Source organism: Ovis canadensis, chromosome 2, assembly GCF_042477335.2.
Source record: "Ovis canadensis isolate MfBH-ARS-UI-01 breed Bighorn chromosome 2, ARS-UI_OviCan_v2, whole genome shotgun sequence".
Classification (NCBI taxonomy): domain Eukaryota; kingdom Metazoa; phylum Chordata; class Mammalia; order Artiodactyla; family Bovidae; genus Ovis; species Ovis canadensis.
Window position 1 is genome coordinate 240,956,899 of NC_091246.1, and position 24,829 is coordinate 240,981,727.

General features: G+C 44.5%; 2 protein-coding genes and 1 long non-coding RNA gene across 7 annotated transcripts in view; 1 reads left to right on the forward strand and 2 right to left on the reverse strand.

The window, feature by feature from the left end:
- Positions 1 to 2,976, reverse strand: part of TMEM39B (transmembrane protein 39B) — a 19,404-nt gene extending 16,428 nt beyond the window's left edge. The window contains exons 1-3 of one of the 4 annotated variants that reach the window (XM_069578756.1): positions 2,776 to 2,976; positions 823 to 949; positions 98 to 317 (exon numbers count right to left, since the gene is read on the reverse strand). Coding sequence is in view for 2 of the 4 variants with exons in the window: in XM_069578753.1 (XP_069434854.1) it covers positions 98 to 317; positions 823 to 992 (390 nt within the window). In the remaining 2 variants the exon portion in view is untranslated. Of the gene's footprint in view, positions 1 to 97; positions 318 to 822; positions 1,073 to 2,775 lie in introns of those variants that run through there. The other 3 variants (XM_069578755.1, XM_069578754.1, XM_069578753.1) reach the window with 3 other exon arrangements.
- Positions 2,968 to 20,389, forward strand: LOC138434303 (uncharacterized). The gene is made up of 2 exons (XR_011254735.1): positions 2,968 to 3,151; positions 18,203 to 20,389. It is a non-coding gene; the product is annotated as an uncharacterized lncRNA (long non-coding RNA).
- The window catches only part of KHDRBS1 (KH RNA binding domain containing, signal transduction associated 1), a 35,820-nt gene continuing 22,115 nt past the window's right edge, over positions 11,125 to 24,829 (reverse strand). Inside the window, exons 9-11 of one of the 2 annotated variants that reach the window (XR_011254730.1) lie at positions 22,476 to 22,668; positions 19,819 to 19,878; positions 11,125 to 11,434 (exon numbers count right to left, since the gene is read on the reverse strand). Coding sequence is in view for 1 of the 2 variants with exons in the window: in XM_069578757.1 (XP_069434858.1) it covers positions 22,571 to 22,668 (98 nt within the window). In the remaining variant the exon portion in view is untranslated. Of the gene's footprint in view, positions 11,435 to 19,818; positions 19,879 to 21,319; positions 22,669 to 24,829 lie in introns of those variants that run through there. The other variant, XM_069578757.1, reaches the window with a different exon arrangement.

Sequence of the window (24,829 nt, forward strand, 5' to 3'; positions counted from 1 at the left end):
AACACACAGGGTGCTGGGCGAGATAAGCTAAACTGAAACCAAACGTGTCACTCACTCACATACACGCACACACAGCGGGGCCTAGCTGGGCACCTACCAGGGAGGTGTGGGAGGGTGGGTGGGAGGGCGGATACCACCACACTGTCTTGTAGATGTTGATGTAGTGGACGAAGAGGGCTATGAGCTGGCAGAAGAAGAGCTGCAATTCAAACAGAATGCTGGCCTGGACTGGCAGCTCAGGGATCTTGCAGTGCTGCAGGGGCACGACAGTCTGGGTGGCCAGTGGAGGGCTGGAGAGGCCCGTCCCCGAACTGCTCCTGGGGGTGAGAGGGCACAACATCAGAAGCTGACTGGAGAACCCTACCAAGAGGGGCTTCTGAGGCACAGGACCGTGGGGCAGGCTCAGAAAAGCAGCCGGCAGCAAGGATGGATGGAGTCCTCCAACTTCTTCTGCCTCTCAAAGAAGCTGACAGAGCCTTTCCCTATCCCTCCCTCATCTTTTTCAGGCTTTCCAACATTCCCCAGGAAGGAAAGGAAAGGTGAGGAGAAGGGGGCCCAGAGAGGGAAGACAACTTGTCCAAGCCACCAGTGAATTAGGAGCAGAACTGTGAGTGGAATCCAGGCCTTTGGGTTTATTATACTATGTCCCAAGGTGTCTGTCCCAGGGACCGCCCTCACCCAGGGACTTTTCTGCTGCTCCCTGCCCTTTAAGCCCCCATCTGGCATCTGGGGTATCACATCCTAGGGCTCAATCAGGGAGAGCTCTGTCCAAACTGCTCCTCTGAGCCCACAGGGAAGTACAAGAGATAGCAAGTAGTTTACCTGGTGCGGGAACGGACACTGGTGACCGATGCGCTGGAAGTGTGGCCCCCACCCGAGCCCCCAGAGGATCCTGGCTCACAGAGTGGATTTCGACAGTAGGATGTCCTGTTGGGACCTCTTCGTCCTCCTGCGGGGCTCAACATAAGGTAGATCCTCAAGCCAGAAGGCATATATCAAGGATAACAACCTGGTGTCTCATTTCGTCCCTCAATCCCAGAGACCCATGATCGGTTCCCCCGCCTACCGCTTCAAACACATCTCCTGCCATTCTCTGCCTCGACCCCATGCTTCAGCCAGCCTAGTCTTTCTCTCCTTGAGCAAACCAAGCTTACTGCTACCTTCTGCGCTTGCTGTACTCTCTAGAGTACAGCATTCCCTGCCATTCTGTAGGTATCTGCCTCCTTAACTATCTTATTTCCATTTTTCTTTTCACAGTTCATTCTTCATCTTATTCATTTGTTAACATATTTTCTGCCTATCTTTTCCACTGGAATGGAAGGTCAGTGAGGTCTGTCTCTTTCACTGCTGTATCCCCTCCCTCTACCACAGTGTCCAGCCTAAGAGTAAGTGCTCAATAACAACATGTTGATGAGGGAATGAGTTCTGCAAGGTAGATTCCCAGATTAGTAAATTCAGTTTACACGGAGTCAAAGGTGGTATGGGGGTCTGGGTCCTGTGCTCTTCGAGCTGGTATACGCAGCTCCTTTGGGATACTACTACAAGTCCCTGTAGGCTTACGATTCCTCCAGGACCCAAGATCTGGCTTAACGGGCATCCTGAACTCTCACAGTCAGGATTCAGGGCCTGAGCAAGTGTCAAGGGAGAATGGCATGGTTGTGAACCTAACACAGACCTACAAACTCTTTCTCTCCGCTGAGCAATTTAACCCAAGCTCCCAGGTCCTGCAAAAAGCTCCTGCACAAAGCTCCTAGGCACCACCACAGTCCTAAAGCTATGTGTGTGCTTAGTCACTTAAGTCGTTTCTGAAAGTTAATGTGTGTGTTCAGTGAGACCCCATGGACTGTAGTCTGCCAGGCTTCTCTGCCCACAGGATTTCCCAGGTAAGACTACTGGAATGGGTTGCCATTTCATTCTCCAGGGATCAACCCTGTGACTCCAGCATTGGCAGGCAGATTCTTTACCGCTGAACCACCTGGGAAGCCCAAAGTTAAAGCCTTGTTCATATCTCCTCACGACCGCACAGCAGCCTCCACAGACACACACACCCCTTGCCCTAGCTTTTCTGCCTGGAAGCTTTACCCCAACGTTTCCAAAAAAGTTCTTGTCCAGGAACTTTGCCTGCAACTAGCCCCAGTAGCGCCAAAGTTCTGTTCATGTGCTACTGTACCTGGCTTAGAAAACCCCACACAGGCACCCTCAGTCCAAATGCTCTACCCACACCCACTCTCCTCTCTTTAGAAGCTCTGCACCCACATATAGCCTCTCAGCCCAGAAGCCCCGCCTACACACAATTGTCAGCTCAGAAAACCCGCCCACAAGCCAATAGAAGCTCTCTGCCCAGAAGCCCGGCTCCAGAGGGGGCTCCCTTCATCTGGAAGGTCTCCTTTCCGCCCCACCTCCCCAGTATAAAGCCCCCACTGCCCAGAAAATTTGCCCCTCTACCAGGGCCTACGGGCTAGGAGCTCCACCCTTAGCATGAAGGCCACGCCCACCGGCAGCCCCGCCCCACTCTAGCCCGGGACAGTGGGTCCTCATCAAAGCCCCCAGGAACCTCCGCATTTTAGAAGCCCCGCCCACCCCTCCAATGTCCCGCCCCCACAACAGAAGCCCCACCCGCAAAACGACAGGAGGGGGCGGGGTCCCCCTGGGCCCAACATCCCCTCCCCCTCCCCTCGCCGGGATCCTGTCCGCGTGGGGGAGCAATTAGCAGCCCGGCCATCCTGACCCTGGGGTCCGCCCGTTCCCGGGCCAAGCCGGACCCGTGCCGCTCACCCATCTCCTCCCCCCGGCGCTCTCCGCTTCGCCGCCGCAGCTCCTGCGGGCAATATGTCGGAGGCGACGGCGGCCGGGAGAGGACTAACCGCCGCAGCCCAGTCCCCGGGTATCAGCTGCGCGCTCCCGCCCCGCCGCCAAATTTGCATACAAGGCGGGCTAGAAGCTGAGAGCGCGCTTCTTAAAGGGACCGCCCTGGACAAAGGCAGTGCCGCGCGCTCTTTGTCTCGCGGTCTCCCACGCCCTTCCTGCAAATGCTGCTGGAAAACCCGAGAGGGAGGAGAACCTATCTCCATCTCTTCCCTTGCCTGCCTTCTCCTAGCACCTTTTCAGGGCCGAGGGAAGGGGCCAGAACCTCATCTTGGTTCCTGCATCCGTGAGTGATCCACTGGCTCCTCGAACTGATCGCGTCCCAAATTGGACTTTCATCTTTCTCTTTGGTCTTACTGCTCTTAGTCCATCCCAATGAAAACTTGGGAGTCATTTCCCCCTTTTCCTTCTACCGCCGTATCCAGTCTTCCACCTAGTCTTCCTGATGGTCAGTTCAGTTCAGTCGCCCAGTCGTGTCTGACTCTGCGACCCCATGGACTGCCGCTTGTCAGGCTTCCCTGTCCATCACCAACTCCCGGAACTTGCTCAAACTCACGTCCGTCGAGTTTGGACATCGAACCACCTCATCCTCTGTCGTCCCCTTCTCCTTCTGCCTTCAGTCTTTCCCAGCGTCAGGGTCTTTTCTAATGAGTTAGCCCTTCGCATCAGGTGGCCACAGTATTGAAGCTTCAGCTTCAGCATTATTTCTCACTTCTGAGAACATGTGAGGAAGAATATCCTTCTTTCACTACATTAGTTCAACTCCTGATTCTACCAGTTCCAAGACTTGGGAGTCCTGTTTCTTGCTCTTTACTGGTAACTTTCACCTTACAGGGCTTGGTGTGGATTAAATGGAATAATGCTTGTAGAACAGAGTCTGTTTTGATAAATGTTAGCCGTCATTACTGTTAAGATGTATGGCAAGCGCTTAACACAGAGGGAGCTCTCAATAAATGAGCTGTTACTAGTAGTTGTTATCATTTCTTCCCTCATAAGACCTCTAAGTTGTCTCCATCATCTGGTACCTCCATCAATTAGCAGTGTTTGGCACATAATAGACAACAATATTCAATTAATTAAATGATTTAGGTATTTAATTAATAGAAATTCACAAAGCCTACAGTTAAGTGGGAGGAGATGGGTGTAAAAAATATAGTAAAAAATATAGAAAGGAATGACTGCGGTGGAGGAAAACAGGAAAGGGGGATGGGAGGTTGCAATTTTAAACAAGGTAGTCAGTAGGTTTCACAGAGGTGACTTTTGAACAAACACTTGAAGGAGAGAGTGAGTCAGTCATGTAGATATCTGGAGGAAGGGGGCAGTCCAGGCAGGGCCCTCAGGTACAAGCACCAAGCACTCCTGATGTGTTTAAGAAACAGCAAGGAGGCCAATGTGGCTTGAAATGGAATAGACATGAGAGTCAGAGAGAAAGAATGGACCTGTGGCTTTTACTCTGAATGAGATGGGAGCTACTGGAGGGCTTGAACTTCCTTTTTTAAAGAATCACTCCAGCTGTCCTGTGAGAATAGACTGTAGGGCAGAAGGGTGGAATCAGGGAGACCAGGATGCTATGGCACTGATCGTAGCAAGAGATATTGATGGTTTGTACCAGACTGGGTAAAATGAGTCATGACTGGAGTCTGGATTTGAAGGTAAAGTCAACAGGGTTTATTGACAAATTTGGATAGGGGTGCAAAGAAACACAAATAGGTGTGTGAATGGAAGAAAGAGAAGATAAGGATTGCCCCATGGTTTTTAGCCTAGGGAAATGGAAATATGAAGTTTAACATATATACATCTATTAAATTATAGAGCTATATTAATAACAAAGAGGCCTTCCTTTCTGGGGAAAAAGAGGCTTAGGAAGGGAGAACAACCACATCACAAAGCAGGTCACAAAGTAGGGTAGAAACCAGGGCTGAGATTTCTTTTTCTAGCCAAAGAGATTCTGGTTAGAAGAGCTGGTTCTGACCTCTTTAGAGTACTGAATTTGAGGTGTATCTTGTTAGTTACTGAATCCCCAACACGTGGCAACCACCTGGTGTGTGATAGGTATTTATTTGGGATCAGTTCAGTTGAATTTAGGTAGTGGCAAACTAGCTCTTGAAAGGAAGCCAGTTGGTAAGGGAAGCTAAAGGATTTTGGGAATATTCCATAGACAATGACTGAAGCTGGGCCATTCATGAGATCTCATTTTAACTCAGGTCAATAAGCATTTCTGAGCATCTATTATATGTTGGCCAGAGGATACAGAGGTGCCACTCATTAGTGGGAGAGACGCAGAGGAGAATCAATAAATTATGACCCAACAACAGCAGTACGCACCAAGTTCAGAGGTGGATGGAAGATGACTAACCTTGACAGGCAAGGTAATCAAGGGAAGGCTTCATAAGAGATGACATCAGAGCTGGTTTCTGAGAATAGGAGTTTGGCTGTTACATTCCTCAGGGCAGAAGCAATAGCTTGAGTCTGGTAAGTGCCTTACTGGGGCTGGTGGCAGGGGAATGTCTTACTGTGCATCTACTATGTGGAAGGTACTTGACTTCATACATGGCAAATACTCAGGAAATGTTTGCTGTATTGATTTTTTAAAAACCATTTTAAAATTTCATTTATTTAGTTTTGTTTGCACTGGGTCTTCATTGCTGCTCATGGGCTTTCTCTAGTTGCCACGAGCAGGGGTTACTCTTCTTTGGGGTGCACATGCTTCTCATTGAAGTGGCTTCCGTTGTTGTAGAGCACGGGCTCTAGGGCATGTGGGCTTAGTAGTTGCGGCTTATGGGCTCTAGAGCATGGGCTCAGAAGTTGTGATGCACAGGCTTAGCTGCTCCTTGTCATGGGGAATCTTCCTGGAGCAGAATTCTTACCTACTGTGCCACAAGGGAAATCCTGCTTAATTGATTTGAGGGTATTCAATTAACCCAGGGTAAGGGGCGAAGGGCACTCAAATGGACCACTATGCATGTGACCCATTATCTGTGGCTCCTGCTCACCTTGTAAAGTTTGACTACTGATTTTACCTGCCCAGCATTCATTCCTCTTTCTTCTGAAATGAACACTGATTTCCCCTTGGGAATCTACCCTTCCTCCCACTCTGTCTATGAAGTTTAGGGTGGCTGCCTTAGCCTGCAGTTCCAGTGTGTGCAGATGCCCCTGGCCTGACAAAGCATTCCATCCCTGCCACATCAGGCTACAGGGACTGGCTGGGGTGAGGGTGGAGGTGTGTTAGTGACCCAAGTTTGGCCAAATGAGATGCAATCCTAGGACCTTTGCCACAACTACTGGGAAATAAAATTTCCCCCCTGTGGGATGGCTAAGGAAATATATAAACTTGAAGTTCTTGGTGGTTATCTTGCCACCTTTCAGGGAGAACTTAGCTGACAATGAAAGAAACACAGAAAAGTTAGTCAGGAGTCATTTTCTTAGCAATATCATTTGATCCAGGTATATCTGGTCTTTGTGGACTTTTCTGTTACAAAAAGCCAGTTTGGTGTCTGACAATTGCTACTGAAAGAATCTAGAACAATATATACTTCCATCTCAGCATCTACTAGAAACATCTAGGGCCTTAATCCTTTTACATCTGCCTCCTACAGGCTCTGTGGAGAAAATAACCGTACGATGGCAGGATGTTCATTAGGTTTTTGTCCTCTAGATCTGTGCCCACACATCTCAGCTGTTTTGTGATCCTGAGGCCCTCACTTCCCTCCTGTATGTCTTCATTTCCTGATTAACTTGATCTCTATTGGCTCTCCCAGGAGTCTTTAATTTTTGAGGAAATGTCACTGGCTCTGCGCCAGCCATGTGTCATTGGACGTCAGGAGTTTGGATCTCTTCCTTGGTTCTGTTATTCCGGGACCAAGGTTGGCATGTCTGTCCTCAAGATCCGTAGTTTTCGGCCTGGATTATGCAGACCTCTAGGGGTCCTGAAACCACAGCATAAAATACAATACTGCTTCCTGGAGTGTTTTATTCATACCAATGTAAGGCAGTATTTTCAATATTAAAGTATAGTTACCCAGAGCACCTTCTCTGAGCCAGACTTACATGGAATCAAATCCTGGCTCTACCACTTAGGAGCTGCGTGACCTAAGAAATTACTTAACCTCTCTGTGCCTCAGTTTCCTCAGTATAAAGTGAGGATAGTATAACTCACAGATGTAGAGAACAAACTAGTGGTTACCAGTGGGGAGAGGGAAGAGGGAGGGGCAAGATAAGGCAGGGGATGAAGAGGTACAAACTGCTATGTATAAAATAAATAAGCTACAAGGATGTACTGTATAGAACAGAGAATATAGCCAGTATTTATAACTTTTGGGGCACGCTGGGTCTTGGTTGCAGCGTATGGGTTTCTCTTGTGGAGCATGAGCTCTGGAGCGTATGGGCTCAGCAGTTGCAGCACAGGCTCAATGGGATCTTAGTTCCCTGACCAGGGATAGAATCCACACCCCTTGCTTTGGAAGGCGGATTCTCAACCACTGGACCACCAGGGAAGTCTCTGCTTATAATAACTTTAAGTGGAGTATAACAGAAAAATTTTGAATCACTATGCTGTACACTTGAAATGAATATACTATCATAAAGCAACTACATTTCAATTGAAAACATATTAGTACCTATTTTAGGAGATTATGGCGAAGATCAAGTTAGACAGTGTAAAGTACTTAAAACATACCTGGTGTATAGTAAATGCTATTTAAATATTACCTATTATTAACACATGGATATATTATGAAGTAACAAGAAAACTAACGTGAATTTAAGATTGATGACTTTTGAAGAAATGTCACCTAAATTTCTGCCTGTTTCCCAGATTTGTCCTTTTTGACAGCAAGAATACTTACACCTAATTTTTTTTTTTACTACAAGAGAATTCACATGTCTTCGTGTTCTTTTAATTTCCTGGGTTATTCTGACTTCCACATGTATGTTAATCTCCCCATCCAACCCTCCACATCTCAGAGACACTTACCCACTTATTCTCAGACATTTGTTCTCATCCATGGCTTATTAGAGACATAGTATGTGTGAGCTTGAGAAAATGTTGTATTTTGTTAGTTTTCCCAATACAGATGGATTTGGTATGTAACATACTGGAAGAATGAGGGGATGGCAACAGAGAAAACAGCATGAGCAAAGGTCCAGAGGTAAGCTATAGGTTAAGTTCATATCACTTGAGGGTCTTGAATGCCACATGCTACATACAGTGGTGTTTAGATTTGATTTCACCTGTTTCATCTGTAAAATTAGAGTAATCCCCACGTCATTGTGAGGATTAATGACAGAGAACTAGGACAACCTACCTAGGAAATGGAATGGCTGTCACTAGGAGCTAGGGTCAAGAAGGAGAAATTTAGGTACGAGCAAACCATCCCACCTTTCAGGGTGGCCTGCGATTTAGTCTATCTTATTTTCACGCAATGCACATCTCAATCACCAGAGGGAGCTCGATACAAAGGAATCAGAGCTTCCAACTCCACACAAAAACTGGTGGGCAGGGCTGGGCAGGGGATGTGGAATTCTGGACCCAATCCAGAGCTTCTCTATGGTAGGGATAGGGCATGGAGCCAGGCACCCCTCTCTCTGGCTCTTTTGTTTCTTAGAGCCATCCCAAAGGGGATGGGGCATGCTGCTGAGAGCTACAGCTTTGCAACTCTTTTGATTTAGATCTCTAGGATGGGGTGCGAGGTGGGGCGGGCGGGCATTAGGAGAGTGAGGGCCAGATCCAGTTTCTGTATTTCAATCAAAACAGGCTTTCTTTCATTAACTCTATTCATAAGGACCGAATTTCTTAGAATCCCTCGTGCCAGTCCAGGTTGTCTAGCTAGGCCTGGGCACCTTAGAAAAGGAGCTGGGGGTAAAGCATGAGGAACAGGGGGCACGGGGGAGAGTGGGAGGCTGTGCCGTGTCTGACACTCAGCCTTTAGAGTGGCATCCTCATTGCCCTGGGACCCCAGCCTGTAGGTCTATGGGATAGGGCTGTGGGCCCTAGGCTTCTCCAATCGCAACTTACTAACCAAACGTGTTTGTAGGATTTTTACAAAACCTATCTTCTCCACTTACTGGTGAAATGGACTTTTCTGTTACAGTTGTTGAAACGAAGGCCGAGAGATATATAGTGATCCACCCAAGATCAAGCAGTGTTCAAGGGCAGAACTGGGCCTGGAAAACAGCAGGAGCCGCTCTCAGGGGCCTGGGAGAGGGAAGGCAGGCAGAGTAACAGCCTTCAGAACTACTGCAGCGAGCGCTGGCTCTTGGCCAGGCCTGTACCCGGCCCTCCAAGGCCCGCTCTCCGGCTAGGCCAGGCTGTGGAGCCCCGCCTCCACACTCCCACCCCAGTCCCCTGAGAGTCCATCACCCTGGCAACAGCCAGAGAAAGGCCCAGCTGAAATATTTATGGCTCAAAACAGTCCAGAGGCTTCAATGGGGAGAGAGGGGGAAAAGCTGATGTCATTCCTTCTCTGCTCAAAGGGGCGGTGACGGACATGCAAGGCAGCTGGGTGGGTGGGCCAAGCCCACTAGGTCAGGGCTCCCTGAGGAAAATCCCTAGGGCTGCAAGTGGTAGTGGGAAAAGGGAGTATGTGACAGCCATGACAGGTGACAGGAATGGGTGAGAAACACGAGCCAGCAAAGGGAGGAAGGACACTTGAGTGTGGAACAGGATTATGATAGACCCTGTGGGATGTATTTCACACACATTTCAGTTGCTTTTCAGGTCCCATCCAATGGATTGGGATTATTATCCTACTTTTATGGAGCGAACAGACCCAGAAAAGGAGAGTTAAGTGAGGAGCTAGGGTTTTAATCTAGATCTGTCTGGTTTTGGCCCTGTAAATCCATGGTTTCTAACTACATATCCTGTGTCTGGGGATGGAAGGTAGGCAGGACCGCCTAGAATCTAGCACTGGTTTCTCAAGTAGTGACCCAGGCTCTGCACCTCCATTTTCCATGATGAAGATACCATCTGATTCCTGAACCCTTCCACCCCAAATTCCTCCTCTGCCTGCTGGACTGAAGCAGGTCCTCAAATGCTAGACGAAGAAACTGGCCACCGATGAGGCCTAGGAGACCAGGAAATCAGGGAAAAGGAAGCCTGAGCAGCCAACCCTGGATTGAAGGTCTTGGTGCAAACATAGACTGACAAACTCATCTGTTTGCCTGGGACTTTCCTGGTTTTAGGACTGAAAGTTCAACATCCCAGGAATCTTGTCTTGGGTTAACAAGGATGGTTTGTCACCCTAAATAAACCTCTCAAACACAATGTTTTACTGTTTCAAAGCTCTAAGAGTTACAAAAGGTCAAAAGCAGGGACTGATAGCATGTTTTCTTTTTAACCTTAGGCAACTTATTTATCCTCTTTGAGCCTCTTTCCTCATGAGTATAGTGGATTGGAGGATTAAGTGAAATAGTATTGTTTAAATGGGGTTCCCAGGAGGCACTAGTGGTAAAGAACCCACCTGTCAATGCAGAAGTCAAGAGACGGGGGTTTGATCCCTGGGTTGGGAAGATACCCTGGAGTAGGAAATAGCAACCTACTCCAGTATTCTTGCCTGGAGAATCCCATGGACAGAGGAGCCTGGTGGGCTACAGTCCATAGGGGTGCAAAGAGTCAGACACAATTGAGCACCACCACCTTCTTCTGTTGGTGGACCGTGGGATGTTTCCACTTTAACCTCTCAAGATGCCTTCTGTAAAATCAGTCTATGGGCCTATGGCACTGGCACAGGAAACCAGAAGTGTAGCAAAGGCTGCCTTTCCCATCCTTTAAGATAAAACATTAGGATAAATAGCTGGCCCAATATAGCTGGAAGGAGAGTGGGAGTTAAGACAGGACACCTCCTTTGGCTCTCTCTCAAAGCTGATGAAAGCTACCAGAGTGGGATTCATCATCACTTGACTGAACCTTTATTGAACTCCTCAGTGCCAAGTGTTTGCTGGGGAAGGGATATAGTCCAGATGTTAAGTGGGAAAAGCCCTACCCTATCCTTAAAGAGATTTTTGGACTTAACTAACCAACAAAAACAACAGGCTCTGAGGCTAAAGAACCTGCCTTTTAAAGTACATGAACCTTCTTACATGGCTTTTCTCAGCCTGTTACAGAGGCGGTGACCAGCTACTCTCTGGGAGACCTCTGCAAGTGTCCAAGGCTGGCACCCACAAAACACATGTGGCAGGATGGGAAACAGGAGGCGGTGGTAGTGGGCTCCAGCCAGTTCTGCTGGAGACTAAAGGGAAGCAGGCAAACTGGGAATGACACAATTGGAGTTGGCAGTTTATTCACATCTAGGAGGCCATGTTGAGGATACTGTCAGTCCCCTTCAATCTTTCAGGTCCTGAGCAGGTTTAATTGTTAGCATCACAATCCCCTGTTGCCCTAAGGACTCCATTCTGGGCCTAGAGACTCTTAGGGGACTCTAGCTGGCTTTCTGTGGGTAAATCAGACAGATCAAGAGGTAGGTGGGAAAAGACTGTTCATCTCCTCTCCTGGGTTTCTCTGTGCTCAGCAAATGCCCTCAGGCCAGCCTTGACACAGTAGACAGCTCTCCTGGTTTCCGGAGTCCTCTGATTGCTGCAAAGACACAGGCAAAAAAATTATGAAGCATGAAGCTGCCATACTGGGGAGATTCCCAGGCTCCCATTTGACCACTCTGCCTCCCTTTCAATCTCACCCTACAGCACAACCCCAGTTCGATGCATCCTAGACAAGGTTTTAGGTACACAGATAGGTAGAAAAAGAAGTCCACAGTCTACGAGCTCTCTTTTTGTTGTCAGTCAGGCAATGAAAATGGAGCCTCACACTTCCCATCCTTGGCCATGCCTGAGCTGAGTGATCTGGGACAGATGCAACTAGACCTTCGGGGCCATTAACTACACAAGCATTGGAACCTCTAGCCATATAAAGAAGAAAATAATTTCTACTCTCTCAGAGATGTGAAAAAGATAAAGATTAACAAAAAGTTTTAAATCCTTTGGAAGCAAACAGGCATCTTCTCATAGCTATTATTGGTACCCCAATTCTAGGCTTAAAGGTCCACTTTTTCTGGTTCTTCCCAGCCCCCGATTCTCAGCATTATCCACTGAGAATTGGATAGGAGAGACATCCTAAGCCTGGGGCACAGGCCAGGGCCCTAATCTCATGCCAAAGAATGTAACTGTGCTCATCTTAAAAAAAAGAAACGGCACTACCATCCCCCAGTTGTTCAAGCCAGTAACTTGGGGCCCTCTTCTCCCACACCTAATCAATCATCAAATTATGTTCATTCTCTCTCTTAAAAGTTCCTGAATCCATTTATTTTTTGACACTTTTGCTGATGTCACCCTAGTGTAGGTCTTCCTCAGTTCTTTCCTTGTAGATCTCCATAACCCATTCTCCACTCAGGAGCAAATGAAGTTTAAAAAGTAGAAATCTAACTGTGCCACTTCTTACCTCTGACTACTGAATTCAACAGTTTCCAGTGATGAGCACAGCATAAGGCCCAGATTCCTACCTCACCCTGAAGCTGCCTTAGCCCTACTCTCTGCCTAGAACGTGTTTCATGTCCTTTCCCTAGACCATCTCCCAAACTCTGTCTAGTTAACTCTCACTCTAGATGTCAGCTTAAACATTATTTCCTCAAGGAAACTCTCAGAGCTAGGTTAGCCCCCGTTTATGTCCTCACAGTACCCATTCTTTTCTTTCATAGCACTTATCACAATGTAGGTGATTTATGCTATTTAAGAGATTAATACGTTTAGTGTCTGTGTCCCCAGATATACTACAAGCTTCATGAGGTCAGGGACTAGTTTTATGTTACTTACCATTGACTCTCCAGTGTCTAGCACATAGTAGGTGTCCCAGTTTATAATAGTGAATGTATTAAAAAAATAAAAGAATGAGAGGAGTCATTTATACTGATCTCTGAGAGAAGCTTATGAAGAATCGTTATCCAAACACCAGGTATTTCTCTTTTTCAAAGGCAGATGCAGAGTTTGCTTCCTACATTCCAACCCCAGAGACCCTGAGAGATTGGGAGCATTCATTTTGCACCTAAAGCGAGGCCGTAAGTAGGAAGCATGAAGGCTGATGGAGTCCAAAGAGAGCAGAGAAGAATTAGCTCTGTATCTCCATCTTCTGGCTCAAATGCTTTACGTACCTGCTGAGGAGACTTGCTACCCTGCGGTGGTCTAATGCAGGCCCCAGAGCTAATTCAGGCATCTTAATGCAGTATTAGGAGCATGAACAGTACCCAAATTTCCAGCAATGTATTCTACTTTGGTGATTAATCTGGGCTGAGAACCTAGCTGGACTCTGCCTGGAAACACCTCAAATGGGCTGTCTTTCTTCAGGAGTCCACACAACCCCTTCCAATTTGACTGGGAAATGAGAAAGCCTCTTTGAAGCAAAAAGCTCCCCTGGTCTAGGTGAGGAAAAAGCACTGTGATAGCTTGTGTGTCTGTATAAAAATTCCAACCTGCTCATTCCTTCCTGAGATATAGCCAAAGACAACCAGCACAGCTTAGGCTGGGGGTGAGAAGTAGACTCATTGCAGAGAAGCTGCTGGATTTGTAGTCAAGGAATGTCAAGGAGCTAACCTCCAGCAGCATGGTCATGAAATTCAAATCCCTTCCAGATACAAAGTTCCTTCCTTTTAAAAAGAGAGCTACAGTTGGCAGAACACTGGAAAAGAACACATCCTCAGCCCCAGACCCATAGCAGGCTACCGAGTAGAAGACATACAGCCGGAGGGGTAGAAAATTGATTTTAGAGGTCAGTGAATATATCTGCTCCTCATTACCAAACAAGTGAGTTTGGTCTACTGCTTGAATGCAGCCTCACTGGGAGCCATCAGGCCACAACAGGACTAGGGTGCAGTGCCCACCACAGGTCTTTGCTCCCAAGGGGCCTACAAGGGTAAAGATTGGGAACAAAAGAATGCTAGTCAGGCAGTGCACTGTGCTTCCTTCCAACAGCGGTAGCCTCACACAGCTCTATGCAGCCTGTCTGCTCAAGGCTATTAAATATTCATCAGACGCCTGCTAGCTTCAAACATGCAATAACAATTCAAAGAGCAAGAGGTACATGAGGGTCCAGAGAGAAGAAGGGAGGGCAAAGAAGGATCTAAATTTTTAACTTTAGGAATCTGGAAATCAAGCTAGGGGTACCACCCAACCCATGTATCAAAGCTGGGAACCACTTCCAGTGTAAGCGAATCTTTTGGTGGCCACTGTAGATGCAGAGGAAAGACCAGGAGCAGAGAGACCTGGGTCTGGACTCTAGCTCATGGACCCCGTGGTCACCCTAACAAATGCATGTCAGTTTCCCAGGATAACTCTCACTTCACAAGGTTGTAAGAATTGCCCTAGATGCTGCAATATGATACTCCCTGGACAGTTAGCTCAGAAATGGTGGCAGAGACTTCATTCATTCAAGACTTGAAAGTGGTTAAGCAAAGCCTTGCTTAGTAATTCCTTAAGAGTGTGGTTTTCATCAGTGGAGACTCAGAGAGTTTTGGTCTCTAATTCACAGGGTGGGTGAAAATGACAGTATATAGCATGATGCCCTCAACGTATGGTGAAGGCCTAACACCCCTCCCTCAAATAGCCCAAACATCTGAGAGGAGAGATGGCTATTCTTTCTGAAAAAGGCTTTTAGGTAAGAGGGAGCAGAAGACAGGCACGAGGAGGGGAGAATACCTCCTTTGCTCTCCCACAAAGGAGTGATGCATATATGGAAGGTATTTACCATCTGCTTCCTTTACTTCCCCAGCTCACCAGCGCAAGGGCAAACACAAGTGTGCTCAAGTCACTTTCCTGGTTAAGGCCTTAAAATACCTCCTTAAACTTTAGGAGAATGTCCAAATTCCTTGACTAAAATTTAGCTTTTCAAAATCAGCACTAACCTACTCTCCCAGCCTGTTTATATAGGTGCTTAGCACATGTCCTGTTGAATGTTTTATACAGTAACTCACCCAACCTTCACAACAATGTAAAGTAAGTATTAAATTTTAAATATATAACTGTAAAATAAATATTACCTTCCCATTTTACAGATGATGAACCCGAGACTTGGGACGTCCCTGGTGGTCCACTGACTATGTCTCTGTGCTCCCAATGCAGATAGCCTGGGTTCGATCCCTAGTCAGGGAACTAGATCTTGCATGCTGCCAACTAAAGATCTGTATACCGCAACACAGATCGAAGATCCCACATGCTGCAACTAAGACCCAGCACAGCCAAATAAATAAATAATAAAAATTAAACAAAAACTGAGCCTGGGAGAGGATAACCCACCCAAAGGTTCCAAAGCTAGTTGCCATTATGGAAAAATGTGTGTTAAACTGTGTAAAAATGGGATAAAATAGCTACTTCAGGTGGAGAAGACAGTGAATGGCATACAGTAAAGAATGTTAGAATTGACAAAAATGCAATAATGACCTTTTTTCTCTGATTTTATCATTTCTGAAATCAGGACTCATTTTAACACTCATGAAAACAAACCACTTTGTCAGGTTAACTGACAGTATTTTTTCTTTCTGTGCACTATTTCATGATGCATCTCATAACACATGCCCTCAGTGTCAATGAAATATGGTGTTTATCTTAAAGCAGCAGCATGCTTTTGGCATAGAGAATGGGTTTTGGTGTACAAAATGCTAATGGGCACCTCCTCCATGACTTGTTACGCAACTACGGTAAATTACTTCACCTCCCCTAGTAACAGCTGCCTCATTTACAAAAACAGACATACAGTAGATAGTCAAATTAACTTTTTCTCTCTCTTAGCTTGGCAAAGCTGCCTATTTTTTCTATGTCACTTTCTCTAAAAAAAAAGGGGGGAGTCAATGGGGCTATCCGTGGTGATGCAGCAGATAAGAATCCGCCTGCCAATGCAGGGGACATGGGCTCAATCCGTGGTCAGGGAAGATCCCACATGCCACAGGGCAACTAAGCCTGTACGCCAACAACTATTGAGCCTGTGCTCCAGAGCCCGTGAGCTACAACTACTGAGCCCACACACAACCACTAAAGCCTGTGTGTCTAAAGCCTGTGCTCCACAACAAGAGAAGTCATTGCAAGGAGAAGCCCATGCATTGCAACTAGAGAGCAGCCCCCGTTTGCTGCAACTAGAGAAAGCCCATGTGTAGCAACAAAAGACCCAGCTTAGCCATAAATAAATAAGTGATTTTTAAAAATGGGGTCAAGATCAATAATGGAAATAAACAAGTAATAAAATGAGATAAAGTTAAAATGTATATTAAAGTTAATAGTAACTCTGCTGGCAAACAGTAGCCTGTACAGACTCATGCAAAGCACGACGACCTATCAAGAGGGAGTCCGCGTGCTGCTTGATGTATTCTAACTCAAATGATCTTTGGGTGACATACAGCTTCAGGGTTTGAGATCAGGAGGGATTACTTAAGGTTCAAACAAATGAGCAAAATACCCACCAGCACCACCCTTATCCTCCTAGTTCAATTGGTTCAGGAGCATTCTGCACATGCAGGCAAGAAGCCTTACAGGCCCTAACTCTCAGGTTGCTGTTCCTGAAATAAAACACGGTCCGAGTCTGTTTCACTCTTGGTGGCCAGAAAGCCCTAGTGGCTGCTAACCCATCTCCACCTACATTTTTAGTCTGAGACAGGAGGTGGCAAGTGGTGAGAGAGAGAGTAAGAGTGGACAAACCCTAAGGCTATTTGAATGCTGCCATATCCCTAGATAAGGAAGGGGGAGAGAGTTTCTTTAGCGGCAGTGTCACTGATGAGTACCCTGGAAGGAGATGGGGAGAGAAGCAAAGGAGGCTGATGGTGGGGGAAGGGCATGTACGGGCTCAGCCTCTGAGCCTCTGGAGAAGTACATACAGCCAGGCATGGTAGCTAGAACAGCCTCGTTTCCACGTTAGCAGCCTGCAGTGTTACAGGCATGACTTGGAGTCATCCATACCTGGGATCAAATGCCAGACCCACCAGTGATGAGCTCTTAATGATGCCAAAATAGTCTAATCAGCTATTGAGTAGCTGCTGTATGCCTCAAATTTTATTAATCAGTTTAAGTAATACCAACTTCAAAGGGGATAGATTTATACCTCTATGGTCAACTAATTTTCAGTAAGAATGCCACGGTCTTTAAAGGGGAAAGAAAAGTCTTTTCAATAAATGGTGCTGAGACAACTGGATATCCACATGCAAAAGAATGTGAAATTCCCCCTCATATACAAAAATTAAAGCAAAATAGATCAAAGATCTAAATGTCAGAATTAAAACTATAACACTCTTGGAAGGAAAAAGATATAAATCTTTAGGTCTTTCAAAGAGACAATGGCTTCTTACCTATGGCACCAAAAAGCATAAGCAGCAAAAGAAAACAACAGACAAACTGAACTTCATCAAATGAAAAACTGTTTCATGTTTCAAAGAAAATAAAAAGACAATTCATAGAATGGGAGAGAATACTTGCAAATCACATATCTGATAAGGGTCCAGCATCAAAATATATGAAGAAATTATAATTCAATAATAAAAAGACAAATAGCCCAATTTAAAAATTGACAAAAGATTTAAATAAACATTCCTCTAAAGACGATAAGACAAATGGTGGATAAGTACATGAAAAGATGCTCAACACTGGTCATTAGAGTAATGCAAATCAAAACCACAATGAGATACCAATTCACATCGTATAGGATAGCTATAATAAACAAAAAGAAAAATAGTAAGTGTTGGTAAGGATGTGAAGAAATTAGAAACCTCATTGCTGGTAGGAATGGTTTAGTTTCTGTGTAAAAAAGTTTGGCAGTTCTTTGAAATTAAACAGAGTTACCACATGACCTAGTGATTCCTCTCCTAAGATATATAACCCCAAAGTTAAAAACATGTCAAAAAACCCCACAAAAAACATATGTCCACACAAACTCTGTACATGAATGTTCATAGCATTATTCATATTGGCTAAAGCAGTAAATAAAATGTAGTACATGCAAATAATAAAACAGTGTTTGACAAAAAAGGGGAAGTATTGACAACATGCTACAACATGGATATGGCTTGAAAACATTCTCAAGTGGAAGAAGCCAGTCATAAAGGATTATATATTGTATAATTCCACTTTATGAAGTGTCTAGAATAAACAAGTTGAGACAGAAAGTAATTAATGGTTGCTTAGACCTAGAAAAGATAAGAGGACTGTGGGAAATGGTTTAATGGACACGGTATTTCTTTTTGAGGTGATAAAGACTTTCTAAAATTGATTGTGGCGATGACCGTACAACTTTGTATATACTGAAAACCACTGAACTGTACACTGAGCAAGTGAATAGTATGGTATATGAATTATATCTCAATAATCCTAACATGTCTTTTAGTTCGTATTAATAGGAGCTAACCGCTGGATCATGGAGAAAGCAAGAGAGTTCCAGAAAAACATCTATTTCTGCTTTACTGACTATGCCAAAGTCTTTGACTGTGTGGATCACAATAAACTGTGGAAAATTCTGAGAGAGATGGGAATACCAGACCACCTGACCTGCCTCTTGAGAAATCTGTATGCAGGTCAGGAAGCAACAGTTAGAACTGGACATGAACAACAGACTGGTTCCAAATAGGAAAAGGAGTATGTCAAGGCTATATATTGTCACCCTGCTTATTTAACTTCTATGCAGAGTACATCATGAGAAATGCTGGACTGGAAGAAACACAAGCTGGAATCAAGATTGCCAGGAGAAATATTAAGAACCTCAGATATGCAGATGACACCACCCTTAAGGCAGAAAGTGAAGAAGAGCTAAAAAGCCTCTTGATGAAAGTGAAAGAGCAGAGTGAAAAAGTTGGCTTAAGGCTCAACATTCAGAAAATGAGGATCATGGCATCCAGTCCCATCACTTCATGGGAAATAGATGGGGAAATAGTGTCAGACTTTATTTTTTGGGCTTCAAAATCACTGCAGATGGTGACTGCAGCCATGAAATTAAAAGACTCTTACTCCTTGGAAGAAAAGTTATGACCAACCTAGATAGCATATTCAAAAGCAGAGACATTACTTTGCCGACTAAGGTCCGTCTAGTCAAGGTTATGGTTTTTCCAGTAGTCATGTATGGATGTGAGAGTTGGACTCTGAAGAAGGCTGAGTGCTGAAAAATTGATGCCTTTGAACTGTGGTGTTGGAGAAGACTCTTGAGAGTCCCTTGGACTGCAAGGAGATCCAACCAGTCCATTCTGAAGGAGATCAACCCTGGGTGTTCTTTGGAAGGAATGATGCTAAAGCTGAAACTCCAGTACTTTGGCCACCTCATGTGTAGAGATGACTCACTGGAAAAGACTCTGATGCTGGGAGGGACTGGGGGCAGGAGAAGGGGATGACAGAGGATGAGATGGCTGGATGGCATCACTGACTCGATGGACCTGAGTCTGAGTGAACTCCGGGAGTTGGTGACGGACAGGGAGGCCTGGCGTGCTGCGATTCATGGGGTCGCAAGAGTCGGACGCGACTGAGCGACTGAACTGAACTGAACTGAACCTATTTGCAGAAGCTGCAAACTGGCAAGTGATGGGCAGCACTTGGGTGGCACAGATGTTTTACAAGGACTGACACAAATCTAAGCAGACAGTAAACAACTGGCAGTATATAAAATCCAAATTTCTAGCTTTTCTTGAAAATCAGATCTAGCAAGTCTAACAAGTAACTTTTAAAGCTGGGAAAGAAACATAAATGATCTTCAAATACATGACAGGATATTCCTTCAGTGGTCTAAAGTAGAATCAGTTTAAGTCACTAGAGCAACTCATTCAAAATGAAAGAAAACTTCTAATACGTGGAGCTATCTTAAATGAAATAAGTGGCTTTGGGAAGTAATATGTTTTCTATCACTGTATATATATTAAGTACTGAAATATACTATAATATGCATAAACCACCTGGCACAACCATTTTATAGTTAGGATAAAAGTCCAATATCCTTAATAGAAAGCCACCTTAACATACCTGACAAGGGTCTTCACTACCCATTCTATTCCAGGAAATGCCTCAGAACTTTTCAACCACCTGAAAATGGAGAAGTAAGAGATCAGTATTTTGAAGAGGAAGTTTTAAAGACATACAAAATAAAAGATAGAGATCCTGCATGCAGTTTACACATTACAGGAAAGAAACATGCAACTTTAAAGAAATTTTAAGTAACATTTCATTGTGAATATCAATACGGGGACCTAATAGGGGATAATCCTTGTACATTTTAAAATAGCTGAGCAGAAAGCTTTACTTTGGGGAGCAGCAGATCTAAACTACAGTCATTGAAATTTTACAATGTGTCATTTAAGATGTCAGACTTTGTGCCCAGGTTACATTACAGTTCACTTGTGATGGGCAGGATTATTAAGAGTTATGGCTAATTTATGCGGCAGCATATGGTTTTTCTTTTTACAGCTATTTTTATTAAACAAGTTTTGCAAAGTTTTAACATTAAAATTAACAGCTAAAGAATTGTTTATGCAAGTTGCTGTCACAGTTTATGTAAAAGAGAAATATGTGCTATTAAAATCAGACATTTAGGTTACCTTTGGTTTTTTGCGATGCATGTTAGCTTTACACATCCTGATTCTCTTGCGATAATTTTCCTTTAAAAAGGGGGGTATAGAGTGATCTCTTTTCATCAAAACAAGACATAATGCCCTGAAAGCTGACTTCAAACCATGGTTGAAAATTCAGTTATTTACACTTTATCACAATCTACAAATACATTTTTTTTGTTGGTGTGTTTTAAAAAGAAAAAAAAAAATGTCCATCATGCACTGCTGCAGGCAGCTTGGCACTTCATACAAGAGGATTTTTCACCCCCGAGCAGTTTAGATTGCTCCCTTAGGGAAGGTATGAGAACCCTAATAATTAATGTAGAGGAGCGGAAACAGGGTCAACCAATTCCATCATTTCCTCTCTTGGTCTAGAGCCAGGCTTCACACCAGATCCTGCCCCAGCCCAGTTCTTTTATTAACAGCATTTCTGGGATTGGAAGGGAAACCCTTAAGGGCACCCAGGGTTTGATGAATTGTCATCATCTACCGACAAGTGCTATCCCTTTCCAAGCTCACAGAGATGATTTGGTGTCACACTTAGGGCCACCTAGGGGCTCTACAAAAGGTGCAAACTAGAGTGACTGCAACTTTAAATACTGAGGCCTATGTATGGAAACCAATCCAAGTTTTAGCTTAGTTTGATTCTTCTCTCCAGAAATCAGAGCTTGTGATAAGGATTGGATAAAACTTCTTTTAACAACTTCCAGGGGGTGAAAAAGCTTTGGTTATTTTTAAAGTAAAACTTAACAACTCATAAACTTTTTTTTTTGGTAAACTTAAAATAAAATCCCCCCCAACCACTTTTAAGAATGTCTCCAACTTTTAACAAGCCCATTAACTTTAGAGTTAATTTAAGTTTATTTGAAAGAGAAAACTATTTTATTGTCCACCCAAAAAAATGACAATTCATCACATTTACTTTGATTAAAAAAGGACTAAACTTTATTGACAAACTGCTGCAGACATTTTGACATAAGTTTAAGCTACCTATTTAGGCAGACTTACACATGTAGCATTTAATCTTCCAAGAACAAAATGGGAGGACGGTACAAATCCAATTAGGACTTTAACTTATGTACAAAGTGGATTTTGATTCCTTTTTCATTCAGCTGCAGTGTCCCTTTTTATATCATGCTAGTGTTGAGACATACTTGACTAACTTCCTTGGGAACAGTTCAATATTGACAACCGTCAACTTAAGGATATCACCAGCTTTTGGCCCCAGTGTCCAAGTGAGTTTTTCATGGAGTGTAGGATCTCAGATGGACAAAATACTGTGTCTTTTGAAATACTGAAATGTTAATTATTAGAACTATTACTGAAAGGTTGTTCATGACTAAAAAGCTCTGCATCAAATCCAGTTCAAGTGGCCAGCCCCTCTCCCCAAATCAACCTCTTTAGAAACTACTTCCCACTAAGTATCTCTCAACACTGTATGTCTGGGGCTAGATTTCAAAACCCACGTAATGAAAAATTCAGTTTTACGAACCTAATTTTGTTTTGTTTTTAAATCAATTAACGTTAAAAATTGCATCAACTATTTAATTCATTAGGATCTTTCATATTAAAATTTAACCTTAAGATTCAACCGCCATGTGTTTTTTTATATAAAGGAAACATTTTTAGAGACATCTGAGCTCACTTTTACATGGTGGCACCTACTGCCGTTAACATTTGTGATTTTAAATCTTAAACAGCCCTGAATTTTGAAATGTAGCCTAGTTTGGGATTCTGCAACTACAACTTTACGGGATGCCTCAAATCAAAACTAAGAGAAAGTTAACAAGCCTTAACTTCAGAACCTTTAAGCAAGCAATGTCACTTTTGAAACTAACAGGTTTGTGTTTTTTTTTTTTACTCAACTTCTTTTTTATTATAAAAGGTACATTTCTGTTTATATTTAAACAACAAAGAAAAAAGCATCTACACACTTAAAAAATTAATTCGATATTCCTAAATCTATTTTAACTCATTTTAAAATACTACATACAGAAGCCAGAATGCAGAGTTAAGAATGGAGTAAGGTGGGGAGAAGAAGGGGACCACGAAGAAAAACACTTAGACAATTACTTGTCTGTTGTGGGTAAAGCAACAGGAATCCTGGGAGATACAAGAAATCAGTAACAACTTTGCTCATAACTGATATTTTCCCCTCATGTTTGTTTTTAATAACGTCCATATGGGTGCTCTCTGTATGCTCCCTTCACCGGCCTAGCTGGAGGGGCCTTCAGCGACGGCCTGGTCCCATTCCAGTCATCCTGGCCTGTGGGGAAAAGCAAGAACAGTTTATAAACCATGTGCCAATGGCATTTTGGAATGGACAGGTGTAGGTCACCTGGTAAAGATCACCAAACATGTTGCTTTGCTTCCAATGCCTTGCCACCTCCTCTGTGGTTCTTACTTTTTTACTCTGCTTCGCCCTCCCTCCCAAGCAGCTCAGGCAACTTCCCAGGTATAGGGCAGTTCTGAGTGGATGGCCAGAAGCAAACAGTTCAGAAAGGACTTGCGGTGATGTCCAAGAAAGAAGCTGTCCATAGGCAACAGGCATGATCTATATTCCAGCCCCCAAACCTGGATAAACCCAACACCTTGCTTCAGACAGTGAGGAAATCAATCTCACTGGGGCTGCAATGCTCTTTCCTATTTTCAAAGCCGTTCAGGAGAGAGCCTCAAGTAAGGTGACAACTTCTGGAAGTCTTTCAGATTGAAAGCAACAGAGGCAGCTCCCTTTCCATGCAACAGCAAGTCAGATTTGCCTGTGAAGAAGTATCCTCTGGCTCCCTGGGAAGAGCAAGCAAGGGTCACATTTCAAGAACCCTCCACCAGCAGAGCTGGCCCACTGCTCTGGTGGTGGGAAGTACAATCAAATGTGTCAACAGCACTCATTAGGAGAATTCATTATCTCATTTTGGTGCCAATAGTCCAGAGAAGCTAGACAACGTGACTGCTATCCTCAAATGGTTTTCCTCTGTGTCAGGGAAAAGCCTATAGCAAAAACAATCATGTACTTTTAGAGTTGATCTCTCATGAACGGGAGTTGTGTTTATAAGTTTATTCTTTCCGCTCACCCCCAGACTTTACCCAGGCTTGCTATTTCTCTAGGGCTTCCCTGGTGGCTCAGAGGTTAAAGCGTCTGCCCGCAATGCGGGAGACCCGGGTTCGATCCCTGGATCGGGAAGATCCCCTGGAGAAGGAAATGGCAACCCACTCCAGTATTCTTGCCTGGAGAATCCCATGGACGGAGGAGCCTGGTAGGCTACAGTCCACGGGGTGGCAAAAAGTCGGACACGACTGAGCGACTTCACTTGACTTCACTTTGCATTCACAAACATCTGTTTCCATCATTCTAGGTCTAAAACCCCTACATGGATGTAAAGTTGCTATCTAAGCCTGTTTATACCTCTAGTACAATAGACATGTCTATCACTTTCTAAGTGACTTCTTACTGTACCAATAAGGCAGTATATTTTTCTAACTCTGTTTATAAAGGCAGAAATCAGAACAGATTAACCATGGCAGCATCATACCAGGAGCACAAGGAGCAGCCTGCCTGTTGCAATGCAGCTTTTTTTCTAGCAAAACAGAAATGTAATTTAGTCAAACACTTACAGCGGTCCCATTGTACTGCTCACCGATGATGGGAAATACCCTGGGGCAATCATACCACCCTTCTAAACAGTGGCATATGAGCAGAGCAGTGCAGTGTTACAGATGGCAACTGTCTAGGACCATTTAGCTAGAGCTGGTAAAAACTGTTCCCCTGGACAAGCAGCTGACTGGCTGCAAAATACTACGCTGAGGAGGTGAGGAGTCTACCTGTGGGAACCCTAAGAGGCTCTTTCCTCTTTTCAGTTAGGTGTAAGGGAGACTGTCAACTACTACCTTAAGTTGTCAACTGCTGAGTCCCTTGCCAAGGTCTCTGGACTTCCCACAGGTATGCTGGAAACACCTCATATTTAAAAGGCTGCTCTCTCTGCATCTACTGCCACATGGCACTCCCTCTGGGGCCAATTATCACAGGGCCGTATCTGGCTCTTGAGGATACCGCTTGAGCAATGTGTTTTCAACCAGGCCTCAGGAAAGGCAGTTTGGTCCTGCTGCCATTCCAGCATCTATAGCTGTCTTGGGATTAAGGACTAAGTTGAGATGTCTCCAAGACAGTCAGGAAGTTGAACCGTCTTGAACCGGCTCCAGTCCCCAGTTTCTAATCTAACAGGCACCATTCTTGCCCTCAAACTGCTCTTGTCATTGGGTCTCTTTCAGCTAGCATATCCCCTACACTGAAATTCTTTACAATGAGATCCAAAATTGTTTTTAAAAATGAGGTGGGTCAGAAAAGTTGGATATGATTCCATTCTTATTATCCATCAATGTGGCCTAGGTATCTTGCAGCAAAGGCTCAGCAACATAACCCAGGTCTAGCC